The sequence below is a fragment of the Arvicola amphibius genome, chromosome 12 (assembly GCF_903992535.2).
Source record: "Arvicola amphibius chromosome 12, mArvAmp1.2, whole genome shotgun sequence".
Classification (NCBI taxonomy): Eukaryota; Metazoa; Chordata; class Mammalia; order Rodentia; family Cricetidae; genus Arvicola; species Arvicola amphibius.
The window spans coordinates 96,623,640-96,646,827 of record NC_052058.2 but is presented as its reverse complement, the minus strand read 5'-3'; the positions used below and the strand labels follow the sequence as shown (position 1 = coordinate 96,646,827).

At 38.6% G+C, this 23,188-nt stretch overlaps 1 protein-coding gene across 1 annotated transcript in view; it reads right to left on the bottom strand.

Annotated features, from left to right (window-relative positions):
• The window catches only part of Dpp10 (dipeptidyl peptidase like 10), a 717,576-nt gene that overhangs the window by 78,232 nt on the left and 616,156 nt on the right, over positions 1-23,188 (bottom strand). The window contains exons 9-10 of the mRNA XM_038349339.1: positions 14,138-14,292; positions 4,327-4,424 (exon numbers count right to left, since the gene is read on the bottom strand). Of these exons, the coding sequence (XP_038205267.1) occupies positions 4,327-4,424; positions 14,138-14,292 (253 nt within the window). The remainder of the gene's footprint in view (positions 1-4,326; positions 4,425-14,137; positions 14,293-23,188) is intronic.

Sequence of the window (23,188 nt, the reverse complement as noted above, 5' to 3'; positions counted from 1 at the left end):
ATGGTCTTGTGTAGGCAACCATAAAACTAAGAGTTGATGGTTATAGGGTACAACTCAAGGCACTGAGAAGTTTCCTTATGTCATTCTTCAGACACACTTAGCATCAGTTCCCTATGCTACATGCTTTTCTCTGGTTCAGGTTCTTTGCGGTTCCTAACTGGGACCCCTCTTTCACTTTATACACTATCTCCCTAAATTTTCTTTCCACTCCTCAATGACCCCTTTGTAAGTTCCCTTACATCTACCCAAACATCTTCCTCTTCCCGTCCTTCATCTACATTGTTATTTTTGTTTGTTTTGTTTTGAGACAAGCTCTCACACATCACAGACTGACTCAGACTTGTTAGAACACCAAGGATGGCATTGAACTTCTGAGATTGCCCTCCCTGTTTCTACCTCCCAAGGCTGGAGCTACAGGCATGCACTTCCACACTCACTCATGAATGTCAGGAAGGCATTCTACTCAGAAAGCTCTATTACCAGCTTCTTTATTGTTTTATTTGTTTATTTTGATTATACCTCAATCAAAGAAAAAAGGATAAGGTAATACAAATTTAATATATATAAAAGAATATATATATAGAATATGATTTCTTTAATTCCTTTACCTTTTATTGTTTGAAAATTTCATACAATTATATAATGCATTTTGATCAAATCAATGCTCTCTTCTCTCCCCTCCAATTGCTCACTTGCCCCCTCTCGACATTATATTTCCTTCTCAACTTCATGTGCATTTTAAAAATCTCTGTGAACTCTCTTAGTGCTGCCTTCATGTGAAGGAGTATCTACAGGAGACTGCAATCCTCTCAGAAGCCTCATCCCCAGGAAAAGTGACTCCTCTTCCCTTAGTGACTATTGTCTGCCAATAGTTCCTGAATAAGTCTTCATGGTGCCCCTTCCCTGTTTGTTGTTGTGGATTATTGTTTTAAATAGGCAAAATTGTGTTACGTTTGTTTATGCTGCATTTGTTTATCAATGTAAGGACATGCTACAGTTGTCTGTGCGTATTTGTTCAATTGTGTTAACTTGTGCTGCATTTGTTTCACCTTGCCTGCCTAAGGCACCTGATTGTTTTAAAGCAAGGAAGTCAGGACCGTGAGGAGTGCATTTACCCATTGAGACGGTGGGACAGATCTAACGGGAGACCACCAAGTCCAGTTGGAATGGAACTGATGGAACGGGGGACCAAACCAGGCTCTCTGAATGTGGCTGACGGTGGAGGAGGACTGAGAAACCAAGGACAACGGCAATGAATGTGAACTCTACAGCATGGACGGGCTCACTGTGAGCCTTAACCTTCACCTGGCGATGGATGGAGATAGAGACAGAGCCCCACATTGGAGCACCGGACTGAGCTCCCAAAGTTCTGATGAGGAGCGGATGGAGAGAGATCATGAGAAAGAAAGTCAGAACCATGAGGGATGCGTTCACCCACTGAGACGGCAGGACAGAACTAATGGGAGACCACCAAGTCCACTTGGAATGGGACTGATGGAACATGCGACAAAATCGGACTCTCTGAGGGTGGCTGATGGTGGAGGCTGACAGAGGAGCCAAGGACAATGGCGAGGGGCTTGGTCTCTACGACATGGACGGGCTCTGTGTGAGCCTTGTCAGTTTGGTTGCTCACCTTCCTGGACCTGGGGGGAGTTGGGAGGACCTTGGACTCAACATAGTGCAGAGAACCCTGATGGTTGTTTGGCCTCAAGAGGGAGGGAGTGGGGGTGTGGGTGGAGGGGAGGGGAGGGAAGGGGGAGGAGGAGGGGAGGAGATGGCAATTTTTAATAAAAAATAAATAAACTGGAAAAAAAAGCTGAACAACCAATAGCTAGGTAGGCGAGGGATAGGCAGAGCTAGCAATCAGGGAAAATAAATAAGAAGAGAAATCTAGACTCGAGAGAAAGGAAAAAGGAGAGAAGATAACAAGGAAGAAAGAGAGGAACACTCCTGGGGCCAGAAGTCAGTCAGCCACCAGTCAGGTATGAGGACAGCTAGAAAGTAAGATATTCAGAGGAAAAGAAACGTAAAAAGCTCCAAGGCATAAATATAAATAAAATAGGAGATTAAAATAAGAGCTAAGCTAAAACCAAGCATTTAAAACTATTAAGTCTTCATGTCATGATTCAGGGGCTGGTTGGTGGCCTAAAAGAAAGCCTGATACAGTCTGTGCTAGGATCAGGGCCGGCTTTGTCGTGAACAGGTGTCCATGCTTCTTTACTTGTCACTAGTTCACTCACGTCGGGTGGTCCAACTCCAGAAACAGAGCTTTCTGTTTGCTTCCTTCGACCCTGCTACACCCTACTTATCATTTTGAACCACTTTAAACTTTTTTTCATTGAATGTGGATAAAATACTCTAGAACAAGATGGAATGGGCTTATCTCATTGGACGTGTGTTCCCAGCTGATGCTGAGATTCTATCACACACATTCATTCTTTCTGGCTTTTATCTACTCCGTTCATTAAAAAAATTAAGTTCATATTAGACAATTAAAGAAGGTCTTTAATCAGGAACATTATGTAGAATCTATTACCTTTCTGAATAACTTCCATACATATCAGAGTGTGTTATCTGTAAATATGCCCACCTGTGATTAAATTTCCCAAAATTTGTCGACATTCAAATATTTTTCTATAATCAGAAATTTTGAGTTGATTATAGAAGTCATCAAAACAAGCATTAAATTTAGCTCTTCTCTCTCTCTCTCTCTCTCTCTCACACACACACACACACACACACACACACACACACGTGTGTGTAATGTGGACTATGTTATATACATATATAAGCAACTTTGCTATAAACAACACATATCTACAAAAAGGGGGTGATTGGCAGACAAGAAAGGACAGAAGATAGGTATATATTATTTATGAACAGTGAGACAACTCTTTAAGATTAGCTTCTCAATTCATATCTAGGACCTTGGTAAGTTGACAATAACACTGAATGCAGCTCTTTAGAAGCTTGAGACATTTAGGACTTCAGTGTATAATTGATTATCTGGTTGGTTCAGAAGATATTTCCAGCATTAAATGTATGCATTGGATATATGTGTACCTATTTATAGTGTTCATTCAAGTTTGTGCATACCACAATGTATGTATTAGGGGTTGGGGTGGGGTTCAGAGGACAACCTCAGATGTCATTCACCTCCTTCTACCATGTTTGAAGCATGGTCTCTGATTGCTCACCACTGTAGCCTCCACATTTGTTGGCCCATGAGTTTCCAGTTATTATCTTGTTTCTGGCTCCCATCTCACCACAGATGCCTAGTGACTACAGATATACAATATTCCTTATATCTCTGTGTGTGTTCTGGGAATCTAAACTCTTCATGAGATTTACCTACTGAGCCACCTCCTCAGGTCCTGTTCAAACATCATAACTATAAAGACTTCTGATCTTAAACAAATCATAATTCATTCAAAGATTCTACTTACAGAAGAACACCAACTAAATAATCAGCAAGTTGTGGGAGAAAGTAAGATAAACTACACACATTATAGAGAGAATTTAGTCTTTTAGGTGTTTGTTGTTTTGTAAAAAAACAAAAACAAAACAAAACAAAACAAAAAAAATGCCTCAAGTAGACCAGGCTGGCCTGGAAGTCCCTAAATAGCTAAGGATAATCTTAAGATTCTCACTATCCCAACTCCCCTTCTTTGGGGCTGAGATTATAAATGTTTGCCACTGTATCTAGTTATTACAGTGCTGGGGATTTATTCAACCCAGGGCATTGAGCATTCCAGGCAATCACTCTTTCAACTGAGTTGCAGCCCCAGTACCTGATCCCGGGGTTCTTAAGAGTAGAGGCACACACCTTTAATCCCAGCGCTAGGAGGCAGAGGCAGGTGGATCTCTGTGAGTTTGAGGACAGCCTGGTCTACAGAGGGAGTTCCAAGACAGGCTCTAAATCTGCACAGAGAAACCCTGTCTTGAAAAAAAAAAAAAAAAGACAAACCAAAAACAAATGAACAAAGATACAAACAAAAACAAAACAAAAGAATGGGCCAACTATTCTCCAGAAGAAAATTCAGTGGAAAATTAACCTCTGTCTTCTGTCCTTCATATCACCAGCCAAAGGCCCACTCATTAGCATCTTTCATCATTCAGTGGTATCTCTAGTCACCTTGAAACTAAGTACTTCTTAGGAACAGCCAGGCAACCAGAATGACTTCATTCCCAACTGATGGAGGCAACCTCTGCTTCATTTTCAAGTGGAATTGTGGCACTGATCACATCATTTTCTAAATTGCAACAAAATGATAATTGGATGGAAAATATCTATTTCTGCTTAAAAGTGGAATCGAAATTGCCTACCTTGATTTAAAAATGTCGGGCGGCATCAGCTCCAAAGTATGAGTTGGTCCATACAGGTTTACAACATATAATTTCACTGTTGGGTTCACTTGACCTGCCTTTGAGAAAATAAAAGTTGTAATATGTAATATATAAGCATTAGACTATATTAAAATTAAAAATGGAATTTTGACTAGTTTACTTGTAGGGGGTTGTATATGTGTGTTTTACTGGGGATAAAAAGTCCAATTTCTCTGAAATAGAAATGATTTTTAAATTCAACCACTTGATTACTTTCAATTGTTTTTTTGCAGATTGCCACTTCCAGAGCATTTTCACCAGACAATTAAAGGTTAGAGGAAATCAGGGTAGCTTTATTCATTAGGCAGGGCTGTTTTGCTCCTTTCTCAGAGCTGCAGAAGAACTGTGCATGCAAAATAGGCAGTAGACCAAGTGACTGTTCACATCATGAAACTGCAGTGTAGAGCTTTCTACAGGCAGGGAAGGGGGGAGAGAAAGGGACAATAAGGAGAGGGGAGAGAAGCCAGTAGTAAAGATAAGAGGAATGGAAGGAAAGAAAAGAAGAAATGGCAAGACAGAGGAAAAGGAAGGGAACAGGAAAGAAAAGGGAATGGGACAGGAAAGGGGAAGGTAAGGAAAATCCCACCCACAAAGGTTATAGAAAACCTCCTCAGAACAAGTTGCTATAAATTATCCTCTGACCTCCATAGTGCCGTGACACATGTGTACCAACACACACACACACACACACACACACACACACACACACACACAAATAAATAAACAAAATGTAATTAAGAATAAATGCAGAAATATTAAAATCTTACCCACATGCATCAGATACCACATTAAAAATTCAAAAGATCCTAAAGTATTCCAGTGCATTAATGTGCCCAGCCCTTCTTTTTAATCTGTACTAAATGGGTGACTCATATTTAAATGACCTTTGAGAGGTGTAGAAAGAGCCTTCTTTGAATCTGTGACAGGAAGAGTAGAAATGCATATGTAACTTGGTTTTAGCTAATCAAAATTCTATTGAAGGAACAATAACCACCACAGTGCGGTAGTTGGTATGCTTCTAGTTTACGTGTTCTAAAGGCTGATCACCTAGATTTGTCACTAAGTGTCCCTACTTCAGTACAAAGATTGTTCTACTCATTCTCTAGATGGAAATAGAGATACTAAAAGAAAATCACTAATATTGAGAGAGCTGAGACTTAAACATACATGCTAGTTGTGACTTCTGTTATCTGCCAGGCAATGACAAACAAAGGTGGCCAAATGCTCTGTAAGAAAGAGAAATGAAGGCAAACACTCCCAAATACACCTTAGCACTTTGCATAGAGGAATGAAAGAATAACTCATGCTGGGCTTGAGGAGATTACTCAGTGCTTGGATTATGTGCCATGCAAGCATGAATACTGGAGTTCCACTGCCCAACACCCAAATAAATACCAGATAAACTTGTTGGTGGTCTCTTCCTGGCACAGACTCAGAAAGGGCAATTTCTGTACCTCCAAGGGTCATTTAAATATATGAGACATCTATTTAGTGATCAGCAATGCTTAAAAGAAAGATTGGCACATTAAAGCAATGAAATTCCAATCACAGCAGGTGGAAAAGGGATCCCCAGAGAAAGCTGGCTAATAAAGCAAGCCAAATCAGTGAGCACTTGGTTTGACTGGCAGACTATACCTCAATGAATAAGGTGAAGAAACAATTTAGAATGATTCCTGACGCCAACCTCTACATAAATACGCAATGCATCCACAAACATGTAGACCTATACATGTGCTCTCAGCACACACACATGGAAATATTAAAAGAAAAGTAAAGAAATTGTATCCATGTGAATAAATCAGGTGATGTATTATAAGATGTTTCTAAACAATATGCAATTATCCTTGTGGTATGGTGGAGCTTGAAAAGACTACATGTTAGATACAGAGAAGATGAAAGGAAATTAAAAAACACGAGTTAAAAATTGAAGGCATGTGATCAAGCTAATTTAAGGCCTGCAAATAGAGATTCATACTCAAAGTATTGACTCAGACAAATGCTAAAACAAGCTGAGGCTTGAGACAACATGATGTATTCTACTCAGCGTGAGAAAGCCCCTTAGCAGCTGTTTTATTTGGTTATCACTAGAGATTGACACATTTCTGGAAGAGTACCCGAACTTTGTAGCTAACGAAAGCGGTCAGGAAATTTCTTTTTGCTAAAGGAATGTCATGACTACTAGAAGCCACTATTAGGATCATAATTTATGATTTTGTTTTGTTATTTCTCTAGCTAGATCTAGTAGGTTAAAATTTAATCCTTGTTTTGTGATGTAATTTGGCCAGCTGGGATTGTAGCACCAATCTGCATCACCTGGGACCTTAGATACTCAGCGCCCTGGTCCCCAGCTCACAGATCTAAAATAAGAATCTCAAGATGAAGAACTATGTATCTATGCTTGAACTCCAGTGCCAAGTCATCAGTAAAGTTTTCTGATTAAAAAACTATTCCATGTGTTGCTATCTGTACTCAATCTGTTACCTATATTCATATACATCTGTATCATATATGTATCACCTATTTGTCATTTATAATTTAACATCACTCACCTATTACCATCTAGTTATCATTTACTACCCACCTATTAATCTTTTATCTCTATCACATTTATTATTTATTTGTCAATTATCTATCACCTAGCATATCTATCATATATATATATATAAATATATATCTGTATCTCTATTATATCTTTTATCTTTGTGTTTTATTTATCAGTCATCTATCATCTATCTATGATCTGTTATCTATCTATTTGAACTATACTCAATTAATGTATAACATAATAGCTTTCATCTGTTATCTAACATATTTATCTCCTATTTATTCTCTATCCACCACATAGAATTGATCTATCTTAGTTGCTATTGCTGTAATTAAACTCTGTAATAAAACTGCTATAATAAAAGCAACTTGAAGAGAGTTTACTTTGCTAACAGTTATATACAACAGTTCATCATCAAAGGCAGTGAGGACAAGGACCCACACAGGATAGAAAACTGGAAGCAGAAGCTAATATAGAAGCCACGGAAGGATGATGCTTCCTGGCTTACTGTCCATGGCTTGTTCAGGTTGCTTTCTTTTAGAATCCAGGACCACCAGCCCAGACATGGCATCACCTACAAAGGGCTGAGCACTCGCCCATTAAGTACTAATTATGAAAATGTCCTGTAGACTTCCTTACAGATCAGTCATATGGAGATATTTTCTTCACTGAGGTTCCCTCCACAGATGGCTCAAGCTCGTGTGAAACTATTATTGACACAAAACTGTTCAGCTCAGTCATATTTCCCTGTCATCTATCATCAGTCATCTTCTAAGATGTCCCATCTATCATCTGTCTCTCATCTCTCCATCTTATGTAGTTTATCATTTCTCTGTCCACTATTATGTCATATTACCTCCTATCTATTTATCATTTATCTATCTATTTATCTATATAGTATCTATTAAATATACCTGTCTTCTTATATCTGACACACCTCACTGGTGTCAGAAGTTAGTTTTCATGAGACTGGTACAGAGGAGGTGACACCCACACCCAGCGCAAGGTTAATATGATCACAGCTGCTGTCTGGAATGTGTTTTGAGATCTAGTTACCTACATCTGTGAGTCAGAGGAATATGAGTTCAAACGTTGCCTCTGCTATAATGCATCATAAATTATGTGATTAAAATTCTAATGCACAATTTACTTGATTTTAAAAACTGAGGCAGATGTTCTTTTGAGAATATTTCAGAAAGCAGATACTGTGAGAAAAATGTTTTCTTTCTTTGGATAAACTATCATAGCATTGCTATATTAACTAATAAAGAGATGCTTAATAAGCTATCTATAAGAGGATACAACCATGCACTAAAATGATTGGGGTTTTTATGATACTAATTTTTATCCAGTTAGAGAAATTTGTGCTTACATTTTTATAATTAAATATACTAACTAGACAAATAAGGACATTAAGTTAGATTGGATCTTTGTGTGAACTCTCACTGATAGTTTGTTTTACTTCTGTGGAAGGCACACAAAGACTGATCATTTCTTTAAGAGAACCTGCCACTAAAACCATAAATTCGCACCTGTGCAGGAAGACTAATATCCCAATCAGCTTCCACCCGAATGCAAATTAAAAATTGTACGCATGAGGCCATTTTTATATAAAGGCACCTCAGTGAGACATCAGGCTGGCTCCCAAATTTTGCTATTCAGCATTTCATAATCTGAGTTACATTTTTACTTTTCCATGGGTTTTGGAATTAAGCAAACCTAGTAAGTTCATTTGCACTTTTTAATATTCGAATCATTCAGAGAGTGTGCAAATTAGAGAGCTCATCTCTTTGCTTTCAACAGTCGTATTTCCCACAAAGACTGCACATCCACAAAATCCCTTCCTCCATGATTCTGAAATGCAAGCCTCAATAATAATTAACCTTGTTTTACTGGCAACTAAATTGTCATTAAACGAGATAATGTTTTAATTAAGAAGATTAACCTGAGGTTAGAGAGAGAGAACTCCGCATCTCTTTTGTGCTGAGTTGCTAATGATAGGGTATTTTATGAGCACCAAATCATGCTGAATTAAATAAAATCCAAATATATTTGTTTGGTGTAAGTGTTTCATCAGTACATCTGACTGTGCAGAGTTTTGTGGCACCAGTTTTTAAATCTAGCTTAATTTAAACAGCAATTTAGTATGAACTTGGCGTTATCTCGATTTCTAAAGTGTCACTTTCTCAAAGTTTATTGTGTGCAAGCAAATTGAACCTGAATTTGTGATGGGAAAACTAATGATCATTTAAAACTAGGGTAGAAAGGAGTAAGTTTGAAAATGAAAGACATACTCAAAAACACTGAAATTCTTGTGACTACAAGGACCCAAACCCCAACTTTCTTTGAAAACTGGTATCTTAAGTACATGGGTGGTCATCTCCCATAAAAAGCCACATCCAGACAAGGGTATGGTCATTTGGTTTTGTCTGGTAATATGCCTTTTCATTTTTAGTTTTTTTTTTTAAAGTATGTGGATATGTGGACACGCATGTGGCATGAAGTGCATGTGCATATATATGTAAATGGCAAGGTACAAGCCTAGGTGTCATCCTCACAAACATAGCTCATATCCTTAGAAACAAGAGCCACTCATTATCTGGATCTCTCCAAGGAGGCTAGGCTGCTAGCCAGTGAGTCCCAGATATCTGCCTATTTCTGCTTCCTCAGTACTGGGATCACAAGCTTACAACACCAGGCCTGAATTATTTTATCTGGATAAACCAGATAATGTCTAGATTATCAAAGTTCCCCACACATGGTGTGCAAAGGATGAGCTATATCCCCAGTTCCAGGTTTTATTTTAAAAACACTCATTGGCAGTCATTGCCCACTTGGAACCTACATCACACTACGTTCATGTGTTGATGTGGTGAGACTCTCTGCTGCCCATACATAGCTGAGTCTGGATGTGGATGTATATGGGGCAAATGGACCCCAGCCGGTATCTGTGATTGTCAGGCTGGTGTTCAGATTTTTTGAGCCCCTATAAAATAACAGCTGATCCATAGGAATGTTATTTACATTATTTTCCTGTCCTGAAATAGCTGTGACTTAAAAGATGTATCTTTAAAAACCATATGCAGAAATTTGAGGTTATGTGTGCCTGTGTGTGTGTGTGTGTCTGTGTCTGTGTCTCTGTGTGTGTCTGTGTGTTTGTGCATACAAGTATCTACAGAATCAAGAAGATAACATCAGATTCCCAGGAGCTAGAGTTCCTGGCTGAGGGTGCTAGGAACAGAACCCAGGTACTCTGTAAGAGCAGCAAGTGCTATTAACTGCTGAGTCATCTATCTAGCTACTAACTATGCCTTTTAAAGAAGCACTTAACCTTTTTAAAATCTCAGTTTCTCCATTTTTGAAAGAAAAGTGATGACAATGAAGATTAAGCAATGGGAAAAAATGGTAGCCTCCCTCTAAACAAAAGAAAAATGTTTACTAGAACCCAGGACTTTGTTCAAATTGACAGACATGCAGAATCATGACTAAAAAAAGCCATACATTAAAGCAAAGAAAACAAGCCCACAAATCACAATCCCGGAGAACATAAACAACAATGAGGACCCTGAGAGAGACATACATAGCTCTAATCTACATGGGAAGTAGAAAAAGATAAGATCTCTGGTGTAAATTGGGTGGGTGGGGACCTTGCAAGAGGGTTGAAGGGGAAGAGGGTGGCAGGGAAGGGAGCAGAGAAAAAGGTAGAGCTCAATAAAAATCAGTAAAAATAAAAATAGCCATATATTATTAAATGATAAATTATCTATAATGATTTTGTATGTGAGTTTCTGGTGACATATTTTAATTTTCTCAAATATTTATATTTCTCCATTTATGAGTCTTCATTTTCTTACATGGCGAGACCTGGAACTGACCAAAGCTGAGAGAGTGATTTCAAGAAATATCTAAGCACATTATTTTAAAAAATGAAAATCAATTGCAAGTCCCACTCTTGAGAAATCAGTTGCTGTGTTGTGTCTTCCACGACACTGAAGGCACTGAACTCACTCATTTGTGCACAAACAGCTGCACATTCCTTCACTGCACTGGTCCGTCACCTTTTTCTGTAACTGCTAGATAAGATTTCACCACCATTACTAAATAAAGTAGGGAAAGAATTAATATATTGGAGAAGAATGTTCAGTTATCTAGCATGCAAAAAGGGCTGGTGTGTTGTTTGCAGGCTCAAGCCATCAACCACAAAAACATGGCTGAACTTATAATTGTGAAAAAGTCACATGATTTTTTGCATGAAAATGATGAATATGTTTTGTAAGCAAGAGTCTTTCATTGTAGGGACAGACTGCAGTTTTCTGAAGAGCACTGACTTGGTGCCTTCTACGCTCGTTCCATCTGGAGAATATCAAGAATAACATTTCCAGTCATTGAAGTTCATTACTGCCAATCCTTTGTTAACACTACAACCATCAGAAGGAGAAAGAGGTGGCATCAGGAAATGCAGACATTCTGTCCTGAAACAATATTCATTTTCTTTCTCTCTGGAATGCCCGAATGTGGTGTTTAAGAAAAGAAACAGGTTAGTAGTCTCAAACTTATTACAGTCTTGCTGTTTTTCCACAGCAGACTGGCCTAACAAGTGTGATGACTTTTGATTATTTATTTTTCTGGGTATTATACAGTTAACCTTGATAAAGTTCAAGGTTAGCAAAGATATTTGCCCTTGAGAAAAACAAAGCATATTTCTCCAAATCAGTGCACAAAAACAGCTTCTTGGGGGTCAGGGAGATATTTGGGTGGGTAAAGGGGCTTGACACCTCCCATGATGCCATGAGTATGATTCCTAGAACTTACGTGTTGAAAAGGGAGATCAGAGTCTGACCTTCAAAGGCGTGTATCCCACCACTAAAAGTAGAAACAGTTTCTTGGTTTGCATAATTAGGGACTAAAAAATGTACAAAGAAGACATTCAGAAGACCTCTTTGCATGAATAATGCATAAATGGATTCAACACAAGCTCCTTATCTGTTATTCTTTGGGGAGACAGGTGTTTAAAAGAGAGATTGGCAGCATAAGCCCATGTCAGTCATCACTGTGGCATGGGTTTTGGTGGGAACCTCCAGCCTCACCACTAATACAGGAGTTCTTGGCCGTTGGTGGCTATGGTGGAGAGTGTTTTTTCTTCAGTAGTGTGGCTATGATAGGTTCCTGAAACTCTAAATGATTAGCCTCACACCCATGAACATATGAATTAATTAAACTCCTGAGGGTTATAACAATGAAGAGAATAGTCAGGTAATGGTGGCACAGGCCTTTAATCCCAGCACTTGGGCGGCAGAGACAGGCGGATCTATATGAGTTCGAGGCCAGTCTGGTCTACAGTCCCAGGACAGGCTCCAAAGCTACAGAGAAACCCCATTTCATAAAACCAAAAATAAAATAAATAAAAAAATTAAAGAAAAGGATACAAAATTTTGTAGAAGAACTGTCAAAACAGGGTTCTGCAGGACTTGTAGTCAAGTAATAAAAATTAGATATAATCAAAATAGATTGCATATATCTATGAAATTCTCAAAATGAAATAAACAGTATTACAATTTCTTTTTATGAGAGAATTTAAACTGCCTGAGATGGCTAAGTCAGATAAATGTAGTATAAAGATGGGGATCTGTGTTTGAATCTCGCATTAAGTGAAAACTTGGTCATAGTCATATACATCTAGGGGTATCTTGGAAGGCTAAGAAAGAGCATTCTTGGAGTCTACTTGCTAACCAGCCCAGCTGAATTGCTGAGTTTTAGGTTCAGTGAGATCCACCGTCTCAAAAAAAAAAGGCACCCAGTGATTGAGAAAGACATGCAACATCCTACCTCTGGGTTCCATACATTATCGTTGCACACTCATGCATATGCAACATGCACGTGCACACATACACACACACACACACACACACACACACACACCATTACTACCACTTCCATCATCACAACCACCACTGCTACCACACAGGAAACCTTGAGGCATTCAGAAGGACCTGCAAGAGAAACCAAAGTGCTTTCCAATTTATTTGTGTTCTTGTCCTAGAAGCCTCATTCAATAGGAGTAGTTTTGTCTAGGCAAGTTTGCCATGTACTTCTCGCCCTATAAAACCTTTTTATATATCTCATCTACCCCTGGATAGAACTCAAAAGAAGCATTTCATAAACCACATTCCTTATTACTTTCTGCCCAAATAATGCTGATATTAACGTACTTACTAGTAAATTCTTTACGCTTGTTCTATCCTTTACTGAACCCTTTATGATTCATCTATTCTTGACTGGAGATTTTTTTATGCTCAGTCAATTTTTATGAGAGAATTAAAATACATATTAACTTATAGCACATTAACTGCCCTAAGAAATCATTTGAAAGCAACTAAAACTTTTTTGAAACTATAAGTCCTAACTTATTTAGCTGTGATATTCCTTCATTTTATAATATCTATTCACAACTCCAAGGTTGTACCTAGGAGAAGCTTTTGTCCTCACCTCAGGTTTGTCTCTCGTCTCTTCTCACCTTCTTTTCAACTCAGTAGGTGAGAAGAAAAAACTCAAACATGAGTATCAGAAGGGAAGAAGTACAGCAGTATGCCTGTGTGTGTGTGTGTGTGTGTGTGAGTGAGAGAGAGAGAGAGAGAGAGAGAGAGAGAGAGAGAAAGAGAGAGAGACAGAAAGACAGAGAGACAGAAACAGAGAGACAGATAGACAGATAGACAGACAGACAGAGAGAAAAAGGGGGCACATGTATGTATTTATATAGAGGCCAGAGGTTCTATTGCTGCCATTCCTCTAGTGTTATCCACCTTGCTTTTTTGAGATGAAGTTTATCGTTGGCCGGGAATTCACCATGAGCTTTAGTCCACCTGACCAATGAGCCACTGGGGTACACCTATATCCATCTTCCCACTCCTGGTATTACAAGTAAGCACTTCCAAGCATAGCTTTTTAACAGTTTAGAGAGGATCAAATTCAAGTCATTCTGCTTATGCAACAAGTAATTTGTTGCCTGAAAAATTCCTCTAGCCGCATTTGTGCCTTTTTCTACCCACACTCTTTCTGTTGACTTCAAGTGACAAACTTCAAATTGATGGCTATGTCTACAGATAGGAAGCCTCTTTTTCAGAGGCACTTTTTCTTGAAACAAGCATGTTTTCCATCAAGTCACTGATGCAGAGAGAAGGAAAAAAATAGCCCTTTTGCATTGCTTACCTTGGGGTATGGATACTGCTTTGCTTTGGGGTACAGTGTTCCAGTAAACCGAGGTATAACCATATTAGGCACCAAGGAGTCATTTATCATCAGGAAGGCAAGTCTCTCTCCATCAGGTGACCACCAGTGAGCGATGTGAGAATGCAGAAGTTCCTCTAGAATAAATGAGTGTTAATTGAGATCGACTGTAGAGATGTGGGCTCAGTGACCCACAAATATCTGTCCTTGAAATCCTCATTGTGCATGAATATTTTCTAGACAACATGTTAGATTTTATCAATTTCTCTGAGAAGTCTGTATTTTCAAGTTGCACTTTGAATTCCAAGAAAAGCAGGAGGGAGGAGGATTAACCATCAAATTTGGGGTTTGAGGTAACACGGTCCTAGCACATGAAAGTATCGATGAATGAAGAGTGAGGTACAGGTAAAACTGCCTACTCATAATAGCATCTCTACATATTTGCATGCAACTCTTTTTTCTATTCCCTCATCAAACAAGTTGGGGACTCACTTTAGCTCCAAAAAAGAGAATGAAATATATAGAGAAACATTTTTCATATAGCATAAGATCCACTATATATTTCTGACTCAGAAAGTTAATTTATAGGAACCCCAAAGCCCGTATATTATGCCCTCTGGCTCCTATAGTGTGTCATCATTATAGCTTTCTCAAAATTAGAAGGAAGTGTGTAAAACCAGATCATTTATTCTCATAGTGCCATCCTGCAATGTAACCTCAGGCCAGCTATGAACTTTAAATGATATTACGAACACTGTTCATAAGTCTATACTATAATTTTGTGTCTGGGAACAGCTCCTCACTGCGCTCATAGTGACGATGCTGACTTGGCTGCTCTTAGCTTAGATTATAGCAGGTAACTCTGTGGTCTGCCATGGCTTCAACTCTACAAATAGTCTCTTTGTAAAAAAAACATCTTCAAATCATTTTACTGAATAATTCAAGTCTTTCCTTTGGGGACCCAGAGACAGTAATTAATACCTAGAGAGGATATCCAGAAAATATAGCTTCAAAATTAAATTATTGAGAATAGGTGGTATTTTTTGGTTATGATGTGTGTGTGTGTGTGTGTGTGTGTGTGTATGTGTGTGTATTGTGTCTCTGTTGTGTGTGGGTTGAAATAATTATTCTTCTTCCAGGGGAGAAAATAAAGTATGGGAGAATCTATAAAAGAAGATGCAGCTGAGAGTCATCAGCTGTCATTGGTGGTGACCTGAAGTGACATGTTGGTAGCGTCACAAGGGCTGAAAGAACAAATGCGTGTGCCACCTGGTTGCAACAAAAGTAATGGTTATCATAAAGACTATAGAACATGTTGACATTATTCTTCTAAAAACCTAGAAAAATGTCGCAGGAAGAAAAGAGAAATTCAAGCTGAAAACACTTATGAAGAACAAAGGTTCCCATGGCATCCTTGTCTTGTGTGCAGTTGGAAGAGAAAGCCAAGGTTCAAGAAAGCCCAGTAATAGATGAAAATTAAATAATTACCTGCAAAATGGATTGCAAAATGACAGTGTGACCCAAACTTCCCACTATGAACTGAATGCATGCAGCAACAATCCACTATAAAAAGAATGTCGGGATATGTAAGGGGCGGAGCCTGAAGAGCACATGAGACTACATAAAGTACTGCAGTCTCTGACATGCCTCACTCCTTCGTTTTCCATCTATGGCCCATGTTGTGTTTCCAATACAAGTTGGGAACAGATGAAGGCTTAAACTCTAGGCAGGTCCCTGAGCAGGGCACCCATGAGCAAGCTGGAACTGGGTCAGAGGTATACGATATTCTGACTCAGGAAGAACAATGAAGTACACTAATAACCAGATCTCTAACTTGTCAGAATTTTGGGCAAAATATTTTTATGTTTCTAGGAAAAGCTCTGACCTGTAGAAAGTAACTAATAAATGTCAACTTGATCAGACATACAAGAAGAATAAAACTTGAAATTTAGAGGAAGAGAAATTTTAGGGAAGACTTATCAGAAGGACTAAATATATGCAAATATAATTATGAGTATCTTAATGTCATGTAATGTCAATAGAGTAAACCCATAATCAAAGTGGCTATCAATAATCACATGGACAATATATCATCTAGTGCAACAGTCAGAATTCAGCTCCTACCTTATGTATAAAGGCTGTGATGACTACCCTGTCCCTGGAACAGCATCACCTGCTAGACTAGCAAGCTATCTAATAGACTGGCTGTGTAGGAACCCTTCCATTCAGTGGAGCAACATCTGCGTTACATAGAGACACACATCCTGGGAGTCAACTTTGTTTGCTATCTATAGTTCTGTGGACACAGCTTTATGAAGATTTACCAAACAATTGGTCACAATCTTAATAACCTACATGACACTAGTTGTAACCAGGCAAACATTTATGAAGAAAAGCCACCGGATCACGCACTGTAAGAATCTGGTAGTCTTACCCTTTTTGTATTTGCTTTATGTTTCTGAAATGGTGGATAAATGGAATCTTTTTTTTTTCTATGGAAATACTGCATTTTTTGTTTGTTTAACAACACTGAAGAGGAAACAACATTCTCCGGAAAGCATAGGGATTGAGAAGCTAGGGTAGAACTGGGAATAACCTGTCACTGTGTCACCACTAACACACAGGATAGTTTGTTTTCTCTTCTTTTAATTGTGAGGATCTTAGACATTTTACTGCCTGTATGAATAATAACTCCAGTTGGAACATATTCACAAGTCCAACTCTCTTAATCAGAAGCTCAAATTTCTCTTGTCATCACTCTGAGCTCAATATAGCAGGAAAACAAAACAGAAGAAAACCAAAACCTAACAGAAAGTCCAGTCACTTTGCTTGATCTGATAATAAAGCTTACCTGCCAGAAATGAAGTATATTGTTACTATACAAAACAAGTGATTTGCAAATCCTTCTTTGTCCCATAGTGCTGAGACATTTAAAAAAATGTTGGGAGTTGGCTTCTTTGTACCACAGGGCTGATACATTTTTAAAAAATGCTAGGGAGTTAGCTCCCTAAGTAAAGTGTTTCTGACACAACCTCAAGGAATTGATTTTAGGTCACCAGAGAGCAGGGAAAAGACAGACATGCTTGCCCTGACATTGGTGATTCCAGATCTTCTCTAGGGAGATGAGAGGAAGAGAGGGGGAAATCCCTGGACTCTAAGGTTTTGTCTTTCTTGATATATGTGGACATAGAGAACAAAAGACTCTCTCAACCAAGGTGACTAAAAGGAAGGACCAACATCTACAATACGAAGAGTGTAAATATGAGCATCTTTAATAGAATTTCCTCAACAGACATCCTGAAACAAGCAACATTTATTGAATTGCAACTAACAGGGCGTTTATTTAAGGATTATCCTAATTATATTACATTATTTACAAACAATTTCTTTTTTACAAATCACACTGCATTCTAATTTAGTGCAGCTTGGCTTTTTAGAAAAAATATATTTCTGTGATTTAGAAAATTTCACTGTAGAGCAGATGGAGTTTTCAACACATGGAGTTTTTTTGTTTTGTTTTTCCTCACAGATACTTAAGAACACATAGCCACAAACATGAAGTGTTCCTCAAAATCAAAGATACAATCATTTCATTCGGATGAACAGGCTCTTCTAAAAGACAAGCTGGTTTTTTGTCCACCTGTAATCAACTGAGACAGACAACAGTTCCTGAAGGCACCACTGCAGTTTGTGTGGGCGTTCTGTTCCACTTACCTTCTTCATGCTACTGTCATCATTCCTGTGGGACTTTTCTGTCTTTACTCACCTCCCACTCCTTTCTTTCAGTCCCATCTTTTGCAGTCCTGTTTTGGCCTAACCATGAAGGTCTCAGTGGTCTGTCAGTGAATCCACCAGCTGTTTCCCTTGCCCACATTGTCTGTAACCCTTTGTGTCTCTGGTTTCCAATGGCTCTGTCTCAGTATGTTTACTTTACCTTATTTTCTATTTCTTGTTTCACTGGCAGTCAGCAAATGCCGAGCATTTGATAGACTGATGAGGAAGAACATAAGAAATATGGCAAAAATAGGTAGTTTGCCTTGTTCTTTTTTTTTTAAATGAAACTGATACAGTGGTAAGTGTGTGGAAGCGAATTGTTAATGCTATGTTGTTTTTCTTCTTGCTGTTCCTTCAGAACAAAGCAAGGGCCATCATTTTCTCTATGGAGCACCTTAATTTCCTCCATGCCACCAAACTGAGCTCAGATTGTAAAGCTACTGAATAATCTGACCTGACTTTTGTTCATATCTGACTACTCTGAGCAGAAAGGTCTGTTAAGTAATAGTTGGTCAGTTCACTGCATTTTAAATATTCCAGACAGACACCATTATTCATTGTTATAATACTGTGCTCACATTTGACTGATAAATTACTTCTATAGATGTGTATGAATGTCAGAGAATGATCCCTTAAAACATATGATAAATAATTTGGGCATGATTAATCTTCTTGTTCTAAAGACCTAAAGATTTTCTTTATTTTATTATATGTATGTATGTATGTTTGTATGTGTGGTAACATGAGTGCAGGTGCCCACATAGGCTTAAAAAAGGCACCAAATCCCAGGAACCTAGAATTACAGGTAATTGAGAGCTAACTGATGTGCTAGAAACCAAACTCGGGTCCTCCAGAAGAACAGCAAACTCTCTTAACCACTGAGCCATATCTCCAGACCTCAGCCACTCTCAAAACAGTTTAAAGTCCCAGAAATTTTTCTCTAATAAATTAAGTACTTAATGAGGATTTTCCTTTTATATAGTTACAAATATTACACATATTTATACATTACTCTTTGATTATATTACCTACTCCATTATCCTCTCTTAATTCCCCCATCATTTCAAGCTGTGATCTTGGCAACTATATGCTCTACATTCCTCCTGTTTTAGTCAAATTACAAGTTCTTTAAAAGAAACTTTGATGTAGTACCTTTAGTTGTATTCCTGCATCAAATCCAGAGGTGCTTATGGGTTATATTAGATTTACTTTCAATATACATAATATTGAAAATTGTCTTATAGTTTGGAAATTTTTTGCACATTTCTCTGAATTTCAACAACTCTTCAAAAATAGGTTTATATTTTGTTCTGAATTGAATGGTTATGAAATTAGAAGGAAAGAGACTTAAGGTGACACTCTGAAGGTGTGTGAGTACTTAGTGTCTTTGGGCATTAATATTGTGATCACAAATTGGCCTGGTAGGGAACAGACCATGTCCCGTCCTGAAAATTTGTCATAAAACCACATTGATTTTCTTTAGAGACAAGGTGTTGCTATGTAGTTCATGTGGCTGGAATTCACCCTACAGCCGAGAATGATTTACTTTCAATTTTCCTGCCCTCCGAGTGCAGAAGCACACCGTGCTACCTGGCTTGAAGCTTTCCTTGTCTTTTATATGAACTATCTTTATTTCCACCCCCCCATGGCCTTTAGAGAAGTCAAGTTTTAATTTAAGAAAAAACAATATGCTACGCCCCTTCTGAGTCTCCCAGATATAGGGATTTAGATCAAAATTGCTTTCTGTGAAGTCCAAGGAGGAATCTGCTTCTCCAGGCCACATGCCATCAAAGTTCACAGACTATACAGAGCTGTGTCCCTGACTCACACTCTGGACACTGAAGAGGAAGAAGGCTAGAGTGTAGGAACTGCTGGCACATTGGGGAAGCAGGGGAACAATGAGAAGCACAAGCTGGGAAAACCAAAGATTGCTTAAACCCACTGCCAAATCCTTTGAAGTGGTTATTTCAGTAGGATTCCTGTTGGAAATTGGGTGAAAACTGGGAAACTCATGGACAATATTATTCAGAGTCTTTGGTTGAGGAAAACCCCAACCTGATGGTGTAGGAGCCAGAGGACAAAGCTTAACCTGCATGGCAAAGCCTGTCATTCTACAGATTACCTTCTGCAACGTGTCGTGTCTACAGTGCCATCGGAAAGGAGTCTGTGACCTGTTTCCTTGTGATCTTCTTGGACTCCACCACACTGCCCACGAGCAATTCAGATCTTTAGATTATTTACTTGCTTACTTATTCATTATCTATACTATTTATAGTATATTTACATTATATTAATTTATGTTTATATTATTCATTTCAATATAAATCTTATTTATATCTTTATTGATTTTTTAATTGATTACATTTTGTTAATTTTGACATTTATAAATACATTTATACTTTTTATTAATTGTATTTTATACATCAATTGCACATAATTTTGGGTTTTATTGAGACATTTTCATATATGTACAGGGTTTTATGTATCCCAGAATGGCCTTGCATTCATCTTGTAGCTGAGAATGATCTTGAACTCCCAATCTTTCTTGCCCTACTGCCAAGACTGGGATTACAGACAACTACCAACATGCCCTCTGTATGTGGTGCTGGGGACCAGTCCAAGCATTTTCTGTATGATACTGTACCATACAGAAGTACTGTGCTAACAGATTTCCATCCACAGTCATAGAGTTTTGTTATCATATTACATAAAAGAATTGAGGACTGGTGAGATGCTCTGTGGGTAAAAGTACTTGCTACCAATCCCCATGACCTGAGTTCTGTCTCCAGAATCTACATAATAGAAGTAGAGAAACGACTCATGTAAGTTATCATCTTATACACACACACACATAAACACACACACACACACACAAAGTAAAGAAGTAAATCAAAAAATAATCTTTAATATTAACTCTTAAATTTCACAAAAATGGAATGGTTATGATCCCCATGCAGCTTTCCTAATAAGTCGATGTCTCAGTCCTCTCAATCAGTGCTCAAGCCAGAGAAGCAAACCTATGCAAGGGACCTTGAGTATTTACCTTGTTGGCTTAAAATAATCACAAGGTGTCAGCCATCATAGCATGCCAACAGACTGTGAAATGTCTATACTTACACCAACCCCTCTCCTCTGAGATAGCCTCTCCTTGTCTCTGCTCTCTCACTGTGTCCGACACCACTGTTCGTTAGCGACCCAAACCCAGAGCAATAGACTCGTTCTTCGTCTTTCCTCGTGCACCCATCTGCTTAGCCACTAAGACCTAACTATGCTACTGCCTCATCAATTTTAGAATTTTTCCCTCCCACTAACTGCTTTAGCCCCAGTTTTATGACTCATTATCTCCTGACTGAACACAGAAACTATCTTACATAATAGCTGTTCACAAGTCCCTTTCGCCGTTCGACCCACACTCTACACTATCACCAAGTGACCTATCTCTGTGGAAGAGCTAATCTTATCACTCCCTGCTTGACCAGCTTCTCTCATTTCCCTACACACCAGTAAGAAAATGCCCAAAGTCCCCGCTCATTGTTACAGGTTACAGTTGATCTTGGTTCTTAGTGACCTCTTCTGTCTCATTTTACACACCATAACTATCAAGGCATTTGAAATCCCTAGGGGCAAACACCTGTTCATCCCTTCTGTAGCTTTGCAAGTTGTTTCCTGGGGTTAGACACTCCTTCTCATGTGCAATTGTGTGTGTGTGTGTGTGTGTGTGTGTGTCTGTGTGTCTGTGTGTGTGTGCGCATGTGTGTGTACATCCTTGTGTGTGCACAGTTGTGGACGTCAGAAGATATGTCAAGTGGTAGTCTTCATCTTCTACCCCCTTTCACATAGGTTTCTCTTGTTCACCCTTGTATACTGCAGACTAATTGACTTATCAAATCCCAGGTATTCTTTTGTCTCTGTCTCCCTTCTCTTCTAGGGGCACTAAAATTACAGATGCATGTGTGCTACCACACCAGGTGTACATGGGTTCTGGTGATTCTAAATTGGCTCCTCATATCAATGGTTTTACCCACATCTCCAAAGCCCAATACTTCCTATTCTTTCAATATCTACTCAAGGGGCTTGCTTCATGAAAAATGTTTTGTAAATAACTAGAGTTGGCTAATACAACATTCTTCTTTACAAACCTACATTTACTATGAATGATTGAAGTACTGGATAAGGCTTCTTTATCTTTCAGAGTCTGCTGCAGAATTAAGAATGTTTTGAATACAAGAGGCCTCTCAGAGTCTCTGTTTCTCCAGACAAAGCTATCCCTTAGTTTCTGCCTTCTAGAATGACTGAAGTATCCAGCCTTGTTAGTCCGTGCCTTCCTCAGCATCTCTAGTAACTTATCTTTGAGAGAGAGAGAAGTCGGAATTAGCTTACAGAATTCTCAGCAGAGAACAAGTTTGTTATGGTGTGTGTTTAGCTGTTTGTTTTTACTCTCCCAAGCAGTAACTATTTCTCATACTGCCATTCACCACAGCTCTCGCTACGACTTGAGACAGTGCTGGGTGTTACATAGTTTTCCCTGATGCTTGCATTTTTATGAAAACATATTATGCACACAAACCCATATACACACATACATATTATGTGTATATAAATGTACACTCACAAGCTGAGACCTCAACCAACTACACATATACATCTAAATTTGACTACAGCTCAATAAGACAGCTCTACTTAGTAACATCATTTACTGAATGTAAGGTCCTCAAGGCCACATGATCACTTGCACATGGAAGTAGTCTTGGACTACTAGAATATAGCTAGAATACAGATGGCTAACAGTAAATACCATTGAGTGAGAAGGTGGATGAATGGATGGATGTCTGAATGATTTGTTTTTATTTTAGAACTAAAAGTATCAGCATGCTACCATACTGCTGGGAATACAAAGTATCCTGTAAGAGCTTTGTGACAAGTAGATACACCTGCTTTTCCAGGACTGTCTGGGATATCCTTATCATACTCTGAGATATTTTCTTTTCAGGTGTGTACTGAGAATGGAATTTAAGCAGTGATGTCTGAACTGGTAAAAAGGCTTAGCTGGTCAAAGTGCTTGCCATCATGAGTTCCATCTCCAGACTCCACATGATAGGAGGACAGAACTGTATCTGGCAAGTGTTGCCTGACTTCCCTATACATGCTGCAGCGTGTATACATCACACACGTCCCCCCTCACTCTCTCTCACACACACTAAACAAATATCAAAAAATTTTAAAAAGTGGTTTTAGATACCACATATTATTAGTAATTGA